The sequence below is a fragment of the Cebus imitator genome, unplaced genomic scaffold (genome assembly GCF_001604975.1).
Source record: "Cebus imitator isolate Cc_AM_T3 unplaced genomic scaffold, Cebus_imitator-1.0 Scaffold53, whole genome shotgun sequence".
Taxonomy (NCBI): domain Eukaryota; kingdom Metazoa; phylum Chordata; class Mammalia; order Primates; family Cebidae; genus Cebus; species Cebus imitator.
The window spans coordinates 5,410,065-5,422,829 of record NW_016107368.1 but is presented as its reverse complement, the minus strand read 5'-3'; the positions used below and the strand labels follow the sequence as shown (position 1 = coordinate 5,422,829).

Genomic DNA, 12,765 nt, shown 5'->3' with positions numbered 1-12,765 from the left:
ATTGCTTTCCAAATAGCATTTCATATGAATCGAACGGACTCAATTTTCCTCAAGAAATATAAAGCACTTGAGGTCCGAATCTAGCCTGTGCTTTTTGATCAAATGGTCTCATCTCACATGCTGGTGAGAGAAGGAATTAAACAAAATGCCCTATCTCTGGTTGCCTAGATGGCTGAATGTCAGACGAGTTTAATTAAAGCCAACGGACACAGCTGTAGCTTGAGTTCAGAAACTTAAAAGCTGTGTTTCAGAGTCGATTACACTACTCTTTAAAGAGAAACTTTGCCAAACATCTTATACCAATGGATAAACAATGAGCACTGGGCTAGATCCCAGGGACATAGCAATAACTAAGGTAGCCACGGTCTCCTTTGTGCGCTTACAGTCTATAGGGAGAACCAGACACCAATAACTATCTCTATTACAATGAAAAAAGAGATAAACCAGCATAGGATGTCGAATTCCTTTCCCAAACTCAATCTCAGAGATGAGAGAAGTGAACAATCAGAGAAAAATTAAACAAAAAATTACTCAGAACTAAACACTGAAGATACTACCTCTGAAAATATTTATATTTAACATGTTTATTGGAAAATAAGAAATAAAACCAAAAGCTAAATGTAAGAAGCTGAAGAAGAATAAGAACACAATGCAATGAAACAGTGCATAAAAATAAGGAAGAAAACAGAATATGATGAAAACACACAAAACAAAACTTACACAAATAAAAAGTTTAAACAATATAGATATATGAGATAATCACCAACTATCCCCAAACCAAAGCCTCCAAGCCTAGATGGCCTTAAAGTGGGAGGCCTACTCAACTTTTGAAGAAACAAGCCTGGTCTTCCTTAGTGGATCCATGAAGCAGAAAAAGTGGAAAATAGCCAAATCATCTACTGAAGCTACCCTACTACTGACTCCTATGTTACTTAAAGTTGGTATAAAGTTATAGATCCATTTAAATTATAAACACACATACAAAAAGTCAAATTAAAATATTAGCTAAATAAATCTAACAGTGTAGAAAAAGATATTGTAATGAAGGGTTTCCTCAAGAATGCAAGGATGGTTTAACATCAGAAAATATTTCAATTCAGCCATAAGACAAATTCATGATTTACCTTAATAGATGTCAAAAAAAAAAAAAAAAAAAGTGGATAAAATTCAACATCTACTTATGATTTTAAAAATAGGTCTTCAAATTTAGGAATAATTTAGCCAGGTGCAGTGGTACGTGCCTGTAGTCCCAACTAGTTGGGAGATAAAGGCAGGACTGCTTGAGTCCAGGAGTTTGAGGATGCAGTGTGTTGACTACACCTGTGAATGGCCACTTGCACTCCAGCCTGGGCAACACAGTGCAATCCTGTTTCTAAAAAAAAAAAAAAAAAAAAAAAACGAAACTAGGAATAATTTGATAAAGGCTTCTCACCAAAACCCCATAGCATTATTATTACTATTATTATTTTGAGACAGAGTTTTGCTCTTTTTGCCCAGGCTGGAGTGCAATGGCACGATCTGGGCCCACTGCAATCTCCACCTCATGGATTAAAGCAATTCTCCTGCCTCAGCCTCCTGAGTAGCTGGGATTATAGGCATGTGTCACCACACCTGGACAATTTTGCATTTTTAGTAGAGATGGGGTTTCTCCACATTGGTCAGGCTGTTCTTGAACTCCCGACCTCAGGTGATCTGCCTGCCTCAGTTTCCCAAAGTGGTGGGATTACAGGCATGAGTTACTGTGCCTGGCCGCATGATGTTTTATACTTAGGACTAAGCGCTTCTATAACTGGGAATAAGAAAAGAATGTTTGCTATTATTGCCACGGTTCAATACAGCATTAGGGACCCAGACCAAAGCAATACAATACAAAAAAGAACTAAAATATAAAAACATTAGGAAGGAAAGAGAGAACACCATTATTGCAGATAACAGGACTTCTGTGCACATCATCATAACAGAATGAAACAAACTACTGGACATTAAGAGTTTAGAAAGACTCCTGGACATAAGATCAGATTAGAGAAAACAATAATATTCTTATGAATCAGCAATAATCAAGTAGAAACTATAAGAGAAAAGACAACTCCACTCTTAAGAGCAACAAAATCTGTAGGATGTCTGAAAATCCCCTTTAAAGGTTACATAAAGGTACAAGGGCTTTATAGGAATTCCATTAAAGGACATAAAAAAGGATTCAAATAAAGAGTTCGTGTTCATGGATGACAATTCCCCCCACATTCATCAGAAAATTTAATGCAATTCCAATTAAGATTCTAGCAGTAACTTTGGAGGAACTTGTATTCCAAAACAGTGATAAAAACAGACACTAGTGATACATGTATTCTAAAACAGTGATAAAAACAGATAAAATCAAAAGAGTCTGAGGAATGAGCAAATATACCAGTGGAATGGAAGAGAGAGTACAAAAATAGATTTAGGTACAAATGGGAACCTGGTATATGACAGAGACAGTATTGTCAACCAGTAGGAGAAAGGATGTTTATACTTAGCCAGATGTTATTCAGAAACTGACCTCAGTAATTTTAAACGGAAATACTCTTCTCTTGACCAATCCACAGCTACCATCTTGTTTCTCAGTTCCTCTTTAGAGAAAAACTCCTCAAAACAGTCATCTAAGCTGTGTCCAACTGTCTGGAACCTCCTTCAAGCAGCCGTTTTATCTCACACTCCCCCTGAAACTGCTCACCAAGTCAAGAAACCTCTCCTCGACAAACTCAAAGGATCAGTGTTCTGTTACCTGGTCTGGCCTGTCAGCAGCGGCACGTCACAGGCTGACCTCCTATATAAGCAATTTCTTCCCTAGCTTCCAGGACTCTGGGCTCTTCTGGCCTTCCTCTTCCTCACTGGCCACTCTTTCTCGGACTAGTCTTAGCTAGTTTCTGGCCTCTTCGCATTGAAATAGTTCAAATAATACCTATTCCTGAAGACCCAAAAATTTATCTCTAGCTCAGTACTCTCCCTCACACTTCAGGCTTGTATAACAAGCTGCTGCTCCGCACTCCATGTCTGCCGGGCACTTCGGGCTAAACACAACCACTGCTGACCTTCCCCAGCAAGTATTTCTCCACAGTTCTGTCCTCCTCGCTCACTAGCGACTCCACCTACTTACTCTTCCCAAAACTCCTAAGTTCCACCTGGAGTCTTCTCTTTCTCACTCACCATGCATATGAACTTCTGCTAGGTCCAGTGTGCTCTCCCCAAAGAAGATATCCAGAATCCAGACACTTCTCACGGCTCCCACCATGGTCAGATTCACCGTCACCTTTTGCCTGGGTCAATCTCCTAACTGGTCTCTGCTTCTGTTCTTATTGCTGTTTAATGTATTTTTTTTCACAACACGCGAAAGTAATTTTGCTAGGGTATCAGACAGGCTGTGTCACTTTTTTGCTCAAAACCATGCCAGGGCTTCCTCTGTGTGCCAATGCTCTCATTACGGCTCACAAGTCCCTGTGTGTGGATGGCTCATGACACAGCCCTCATCCTCCACTGGATTCCCCACTCTTTCCCTCCTGTCACATTGGCCTCTTTGCTGTTTTGTTTGCTCTTCTCTATAACCATTTAGATACCAGGACGATTTTCTCCTGCAACCCTTTTGAATGCGTGTTGAGTATGAGGTGCCATGGAGTCTTACAACTGTGGATACTGAGTAGGCAACAGGGTGTGAGACCTGGAGCTGCAGTGGTCCAGGGTGGAGCTATGAAGCAAGAAGCTGTCTACATACAGGTGTCATGAAATGATGTGCAGCTCCAGGTGTGGAAGAAGGCAAGAAGATAATAATAAGAAAAGAGAACCACAGACAAAGTCTTGAAGAGCAAGGTGCTGAAAGTAAGCCTTCAAAAGAGACCGAGATGAGGCCATTCAAAGATACAAGAGGAAATCCAGGTGTGCAATGTAGTAGAGTCCAAAGAAGGAAAGAGTGGTCATCTGTGCTGAAAACTACGGGGACATCAAGAAGATGGGCTCTGAAGATGGTCCACTGGATTCAGCAGTCAGTGGAGACCTCCACAAAAACAGTCCAGGTGAAGTGCAGTAGCAGAAGCCAGGTCTCAGAGCTTCCAGTGTAAAAGAAGACATGGAGAAGACAGCTACAGAGAGGAGCAAAGACATGGGGAGTTGTAGAGGGAAATGCTGGGTGACAGACAAGAGAAACTTAAAGTGGACATGACTGCTAACCAAGTGACGCAAGAAAGGGGACAGCCTGATGACAAAGCAGCAGGGACAAGCAAAGGCGCTGAGTCCTTAAAAAAGAAGGGCCTATGGTAGTTGGAGGAACATTTATTGGCCTACAGGGGGAAGAATAGTTCAGATACCCATAGGTGTGCAGATGCGTCAGGAAATATGACAAATCCCAGTGACAGCGTGAGGCCAGGCTGTTAGCTGAAAGTGAGGGGGAGTGAAGACAGGGTTAGGAATTATGGAAAGAAAAAGTGTGACAGAGCTGGGGAAAGTGGAGGATTAGACTTAGAAAAAAGCAGGTTTACACCACAGAGTGAAGGGCATGTGAGGCTGGCAGTGATGAATTTCCAGTGACTCCAATATGCTAGGCTGTGTTGGCATATTAATATTTCACAAACCAATGGAACTGGAACCAATACAAATACATCTCTCTACCATAAATCATGCAAGAACTGCTGTTACTATCACACAGACACACCCAGAACTTTAATTGTCTGTCCTTTCTTTATCTGGAACAGCTGTGATGTATTCATTTATCAACTGTCCTTTTCTTTTAGTAAAGTCTCCAGTTTCCGTATCTGGAACAGATATAGGACTTCCATGACCAAGAAAGTATGTTTCACCTTAGGAAAGGCAAAAAGAAACACCTTGAGCAACGTGAGATCACTTTCTATAAGACCAGAAATGTGCCTGCAGATATCACCAACTTCGATCTTTTTTTTAACTACAGAGGAATCTTAAAAAGTGATTCTTGTGTAGTTTAAAAAAAGATTAAAAAAAAAAAAGAAAAGAAAAACACTCATAAAATTTCACTTCTTTTTCTTGTGTTAAAACTTAGTAATTTACTAAAAAGTAGCACAGTAATAGATGGTATGAACACAGTCACCTAATTATGTAATATATAATGGCATCCTTGTATGTGTGCAGACATGGAGAGATGCTTCAATAAAAAATAAAAATGGTTATTTCCAGTGGTAGGATGTTGGGTTGTTATTTTCCTCTTTCTATCTTCTGTACTGCTATAATATTTTACTGAGTTGTTTCATTTTCAGAAAAACAAAGTCATGATTCTTTAAAACAGATGCTCTGGTTTTATACAAATAAACCAATGTGAGTGAACTACTAAGTTTTTGGTTTCTTAGTTGCAATTTGGTCAAACTGACCCAAGCCTATAAATTTAAAACTTTTCATTGGTTGTTTAAGAGTGGTGCAGATAAACTTTATGTTGGTTAAAAATATGTAAAACTCACCCTTGCAAAGCTTTATGAATTTGTCTACACTTTTCCTTCAACACTGCAAAAATACCTGGATGAAAAAAAATACATTTGAGAGTCTATCTGAAACATGTAATAGTACTAACCTAAAAATATTTTTGAAGACCCAGATCAAGTTCATCAATCTAAAATGCTACATATCCTTCTACATACTAGCAGAGCCAGGAACTCATACTCTCCTGAAGGCCCAAGGTTCTCTGGTACGTGCTAACCAGCCCCTTCTCACCTCACTAATCCCACTTTCAACAAACCTGGAATGATGCTTTCAAGAGCAATCAATGCCTCTTGTTCTCATCAAGATCCTTGAGATAATCTGGCTAAGAATCAAAGGGTACAAATTTACTGCTTATTTCTTTATCCTAAACAATTTGGTGAAAAATCAACTGTAGTAATTTTTACAATCTTTTCTTGATATCTTCCTTTCATTGAAGGAAAATCCCAAAACTAATGTATCTGATCAGAAGGCAGGAGAGTGCCATGCCATCTGAGAAGCAAGCACATGAATGAGCACAGAGACACACATTTTCAGAAATACTGTACTGGGTAGGGCCTGCTGCTCTCTTTCTGTTTTAAGCTTTGGAAAGGTGGCACTGTCACAGCCAAAGGCCAGATTTTAAATTCTTAGTTGACTTTTAATTTTTCCCACTGAGTAAATTCTTTGCTGGTAAACCAGATGTGGCCCTAGTACCAACTGATGATTCAAAGGCTAAAGGTGAAAACCCACAATATTTATAAAATTACATAGATAAAAAAGCAGCATGCTTCAGCTGAAAAAAACTATTAACTAAATAAGGACTAGCTTATTTACACCAATGGAATGTTTAGGCCCAGAGCTGGCTGAGAGCCCCTCCTCCTCCCAGCATCTCCACCCACTATCTGAGCCAGCCTTGCTTTGGCTCTGGCTCTGGCTCCAAACACAGGAGAAAAGCTCTGACCCCAGGTCCCTTGGGCAGGAACAACTTCACTGCCACTCTTTCTACGAATGCCAGATCATGTAATTCCAAGCCAGAGTTTTGTCTGGCAAATAATTTCTCCAGTAAGTAAACCAGTAACACAACTAATGCAACCTGAAATTTCTTTGATTCTTGGGTTTTTAAAGGGTTATACCTGGATTCTCTTCCATGATGTTGAGGGCCTCAATTGCTGCAGCAGCTAACAGGGGAGGTAATGAAGCTGAAAAGCAGTATCCCTGGCCGGAAAGTCGCTGAGAAGAAACAAATGAGTTGAAGACATACACATTCGCTGTCCTTTCTAGGTAAACATTTGAAAGGCACCAGTTCTCCAGAACAACTACTGAACAGTGTGTACATGTGGTGAGGGGGTAAGATCCAGACATAACTAAATGTTATACGTGTAACAGAAATAAGACTTTTTGCTAAATGAGAGATCATTTCTAAATAGAAATATTTTGTGTGATTCTTTAAAAATTGACATTTAAATAAAAACTGTGTGATAAATTACGTAAAATTTTGTAGTTACATTTTGAGGTGACCAATGGAGCAATTAGTTTCAGTTTTAGCTCCTGTTTTTAAAAAGGACCCACCTGATGGTCAATTACAAAAGACCTGCCACAGCAGAAACCTCCAATAGAAGCAAGTGCATTCTCCATGTTGGCACTGATGAGGTCAATATCATCAATCTGCCAGAAAAGGAGGAGTAACAGTTATTCCACAGTTAAAAGAAAAAAAGGCCAGCTTAAAGCCTAGAGACAAAATTTAACAGCATTAAACTGTTAACATCTGGATTCAAACTACCCATCTACGTGAAAATAAAAAATAAACCATACAACATCTATTGCTGAATGAACTGTAGTTTCATGGCCCATTTCTGAAACTGTCTCATTTTATACATTTTTATCATTTCATTATACATGATAAATTAACTCACAGCAAAGACAGACAAATTATAAGATAAAACCCAAAAGTTGTTTGACATTAAAAGTAGTCAGAGGTACAAAATAAAATTATTTCCTTGCTAAAACAGTGGTCTACCTGGCCTTCCCCATGTGATGGACTTGAGATAAATAAAAATAAGTCTGCTGAAGTTTTGAGCCCTTTTTTGTGATGGAGTCTTGCTGTGTCATCAGGCAGGAGTGCAGTGGCACAATCTCGGCTCACTGCAATCTCTGCCTCCCGGGTTCAAGCAATTCTCCTGCCTCAGTTTCCTAAGTAGCTGGGACTACAGGCATGTGCCACCACACCTGGCTAAGTTTTTGTATTTTTAGTAGAGTAGGTGTTTCACCATGCTAGCCAGGATGGTTTTGATATATCGTTCGACCTCGTGACCCATCCGCCTTGGTCTCCCAAAGTGCTGAGATTACAGGAGTGGGCCACCTCGCCCAGCCTTGAGTACTTTATTTGTATTCAATTTGCCTTTTGGCATTTCATAAATCAGTGTATCCAAATGTCATGGCAATGGAATCTTTGACCAACTGGACAGCAGAAGAACCTAATGTGCTCTCATGACCTAACGGGCTTTGAGTCCTACATCCTTCTGACTGCTCAGAACTCCTTTGTGTTCTCATCTCCAACCCTCAGCACCAAGTTCCATTCTGGGCACATAGTAGGCATTCAATCAGAACTTACTGATGGCCATGTTAATGCGCTGTCAGAACACACCTAGTGTTTTCCTAAGTGTTTCATAGATCCAACAGAGAAACTCTGCACTCCTGCTCTTTTTTAAAACATTTTTAAACCTTTCATTATGAAAAATTTCAAGCCTGAACAAAATAGAACAGAACAAAGAATCTCCATCACCCAGATTCAATCATTATCAACTCAAGGACAACCTTGCTTCATCTACATCCCCTATCACTCTCATCATTTCTTTGTAGTGAATCCCAGACTTCATGGGGTTTCATCTGTGAACATTTCACCGTGTATTTCTAAAAGATAAAAACACTTTCAAAAACATAATCACAAAACTAGTATCACACTTAAGACGTTAACAATTTTTAAATGTCAAATGTAAATTTGATGTTAAATATATTCATATATTCAGTGTTCAAATATCTCTGATTGTCTCACCAATTTTTTTTTAACAGCATTTGTTTGAATCAGGATCCAAATAAAGCCCATACATTCTGCTCTCTATTCCCAGGCACTCATATTTCCTCAGTGACAACTGCTGGAAGCATTCAGAAAACTACAACAGTGATGTTCAAGTCTTTTACTTCATAAAAATTTTCATGCCTTAAAAAAGGCTGTAGTGTGCTGCTAAATTTGCTTGAATTACAATTCCAGTTATCTTTCCATTTATTCCATTTACCTCCCTGGTGCACGTTAACTGCTGAATGTCAGTCTGCCTTAGAGGAGGTGCTTCCATCTAACCTCACAGGATACTTACTCTGCTCTACATTTTTCTCCGGGACTATATGGTAGTGGGATGTAGATAATCTAAGGCAATTTTACATTTTATAGTTCAGCTCTATAACATAGGTTGCACAACTCTTATGCACATGTTTTGGAGAAAAAGCTTCCTGTAACTCTTCCCATGGTGGTTGGTAAGACAGTTGTTTAAGACTGGCTGACTTCCTCTGCCCTAAGGCTCCAGGAGCAAAACCCACTAGGCACTATGGGCAGTCTGGGTCAGTTTCCCTCAGAAAAGGAAGCATGACACCTCACTCTGACTGTTTGGGACTTTAAGAGGTTTTGCTGAATGCATGCCAGTGGTGTTTCTGACACACACACACATGCCCAGCCCCAACCACCACGTATATCTATCTCCCATAAACTCATTATATAGAATACAGATTTTTAAATGTTAGAAACAATATCTTTTCTCTGCCATCATGAATACTTTTGAAAAGACTACTCAGGAAATTCTTAATGATTTTAAGAAATAATTGGAAGGCAAAATTTAACCATTTCTAGAGAAGAGACACTAAAAGCCAGTTCAAATGCAACTATGCAAACACAGCACAAACCATGACTATCCACTCTGAGTTTGTAAGTTCAGAAGGAAGATGGGTTCCCCTGGTCTGGCTGACTAGACTCATCCTGGGCTCAGTGAGGTGACAGACACCAAAGTTTCGTGACCCTTCAAACTGATGAAGAACACTGTCTTATGCCTATAAAAATGCATGCCTAGCAGAATGGATTTACATGTTTCCTATAAAAGGGAAAATGTTCCTAAAAAGGGGAACTTACATTGATTCCATAGTGTTCGGTGACTCCTCGGCCATGCTCTCCTAGGACTCCAAATGAAAGGCTTTCCTCCAGGAAGATTCTTGCTTTGTATTTGTATTTTAACTTAACCTAAATGTCATATAAAGGTTAAAATACTAATGATCAGCATCATAAAGAACACATTGCAAAGGAAAAAATTAAGGTTAAAAGTGTGTATAGTTGACCCTAAATACCTGTGAATTCTATATGTGCAAATTCATCTACTTATTAAAATTTATGTGCAACCTCCAAATCAATACTTTTTTTTCCTGTCATCACAGGCATGTGCATGTGCAGAGAAGTGATGAATTTGAATTCACTGACATGTGTTTTCCCAGGGGAGGGCAAAAAGGCAACTGTTTCAGCTCTGATACCATGAACAAGTACCCTTTTCATGGCCAATTTATTGCCATTTTTTTTTGTACTTTTGTGCTTTTTGTTGGTGATTTTGCTATTTACAGTGGCCCCCAAGTGTCATGCTAAAGTGCTGTCTATTATCCCTACGTCCAAGAAGACTGTAATGTCCTTCATGGAGAAAATGTGTGTTACAGAAGCTTTGTTTAGGCATGAGTTACAGTGCAATGAATCAGCAGACACCTTTAAATAAAAGCACACAAAAAGCAAGTTTTTTGTCAACTGGTTGATGAAAATGTTGTAACCAGAGGCTCAGAGAAACCTAGCCTTATTATCTGCCCTGAGGCAATAGTTTAGTATTTCCTATTCCAGTGTTCATGGCAACTTCATAGAATTTAAGTTGGGTGAATGATGAGAATCAATTGTGCCTTAAATGGTCTAAAATGATTCAACTTAACAGAGACAGCACAATACTGATTTTTTTTTTTTTTTTTTTTTTTTTTTTGAGACAGAGTCTTGCTCTGCCACCCAGGCTGAAGTGCAGTGGCAGGATCATGGCTCACTGCAGCCTTGACCTCCTGGGCTCAAGTGATTCTCCCACCTCAGCCCCACAAAGTGTTAAGATTACAGGTGTGAGCCACCATGCCCAGCATCAATGCTTATCTACACTTGGGCTGTTCCTACATTTCAGTTTTCATTTCACTGTTCTGGGTGTGTATTTGCCCAGCAGTACTGCTTCATTACTGTAGCCCTATAATATACAGTTCTAGTATCTTCTGGTTCATTACCTGCCTCACATCATTCTATCAGCTGTTGGCACTCTTACAAAAACAGAAGGAAGAAAACAAATGCATCTTTTTTATTATACTTAAAATATATTTAGATTTCTACAGAAATAATGAAAAAAATTTAAAATAACATATGAAACCCTTATTTTGAGTCCTTATTCAACTAACAGATGGCTAGATTAAAATCTCAATGGCTGAAGGCAAGGGTGATTCAACATGGAAAGATCAAATACGTATTACATACACATTGGTAGAATGCAGGGGGAAAACCCCCACACAATCATCCCTATAGATGGAGGAAAAAAACGTGACAAAATCCAACAACCTCTCAAAACACTCAACAAATTAGAAATAGGAAGGAACTTCCTCAACCTGATAAAGGGTTGTTATAAAAACCTCACAGCTAACATCATACTCAATGGTAGAAGCCTGAAAGCTTTCCTTATAAGATCAGGAACAAGACATGGCTCACTTTCGCCACCTCTAGTTAACACTGTAGCAGAGGTCCTAGCCAGAACAATCAGGCGAGAAAGATAAAAGGCATCCAAATTGAAAAGAAACAAGTAAAACCGTCTCTATTCACAGATGACATAATCTTACATATAGAATAAGATTCACAAAAGTACTATTTGAGGTAATAAATTCAGCATAAGTTACATCATGCAAAAGCAACACACAAAAATCTGTTATTTCTATAAACTAGCAGTAAACAATCCAAAAAGGAAATTAAGGAAACAATTTCATTTATAATAGAATAAAAAAAACAAAATACTTAGCAATAAATTTAACCAAAGAGGTGCAGGATATGTATACTGAAAACCGCAAAACACTCCTGAAGAAAGTATCTAAATAAATGGAAACGTCCCAAGTTCATGGACTGGAAGACTTAATATCATTAAGATGGCAGTAATTCCCAAAGTGAATTATTCAATGCAATTTCCATCAGAATCCCAATAATACTTCTTACGGCAATGAAAAAGCTAATCCTAAAATTCAAATGGAATTTCAAGACACCCCAACTAGCTAAAACAATTATGAAAAAGAACGAAGTTGAACTCACATGCCCTGATTTCAAAACTTACTACAAAGCTACAATAATTAACACAGTGTGGTACTGGCATAAGGACAGACATATAGAAGAATGAAACAGGAGTCTAGAAATAAACCCCTATATCTATGGTCAATTAATTTCAACAAGGGTGCCACAACCAATCAATGTGGAACAAAAGTCTTTTCAACAAATGACGCAGGCAAAACTGGATAACCACTTGCAAAAGAATGCAATTGGACCTCTTCACCATAGCATAGGCAAAAATTAACTCAAATGAACTACAGACCTAAATGTAAGATTGAAAACTATAAACACTTAGGGGGTAATACTGCAGTAAATCTTGATAATTTTGGATTAAACCAAAATTTCTAAAATAAAACATGAAAGCACAAGCAACAAAACAGATAGATATCAACAAAATAAAAAAAATTGTGTGTCAAAGAACACTATCAAATAGATGAAACAAACCCCACAAAATGGGAGAAAATATTTGCAAATCATCTGTCTGATAAAAATCTAAGTATCCAGAACATATAAAGAATTCTTTTAAAACAAAAAGACAACCCAATTAAAAAAATGGGCAAAGCACCTGAATAGATATTTCTCCAAAGATATACGAATGGCCAAAAAACTAAAAAACAAAACACATACACACACACACACACAAACACACACACACACACACACACACACACACACACACACACAAAGAGGCTCAACATCATTAGTTCTTTGGGAAACACAAATCAAAACCACAGTGAGACTACCTCATGCTCACTAGAGTGGCTAAAACAAACCAACAAAAAAACCCAGAAAATAACAAGTGCTGGCAAAAACATAGAGAAACTGTAACCCTGGTACATAGCTGATGGGAATGTAAAATGGTGCAATTGCTGTGAAAAACAGTATGTCAGTTTCTCATTAAGTTAAAC

General features: G+C 38.5%; 1 protein-coding gene across 1 annotated transcript in view; it reads right to left on the bottom strand.

Moving 5' to 3' along the window:
- SPTLC1 (serine palmitoyltransferase long chain base subunit 1) overlaps window positions 1–12,765 on the bottom strand; it is a 33,576-nt gene that overhangs the window by 8,571 nt on the left and 12,240 nt on the right. Inside the window, exons 4-7 of the mRNA XM_017528210.2 lie at window positions 9,623–9,730; window positions 7,018–7,113; window positions 6,582–6,678; window positions 5,451–5,505 (exon numbers count right to left, since the gene is read on the bottom strand). Coding sequence (XP_017383699.2) covers window positions 5,451–5,505; window positions 6,582–6,678; window positions 7,018–7,113; window positions 9,623–9,730 — 356 coding nt within the window. The remainder of the gene's footprint in view (window positions 1–5,450; window positions 5,506–6,581; window positions 6,679–7,017; window positions 7,114–9,622; window positions 9,731–12,765) is intronic.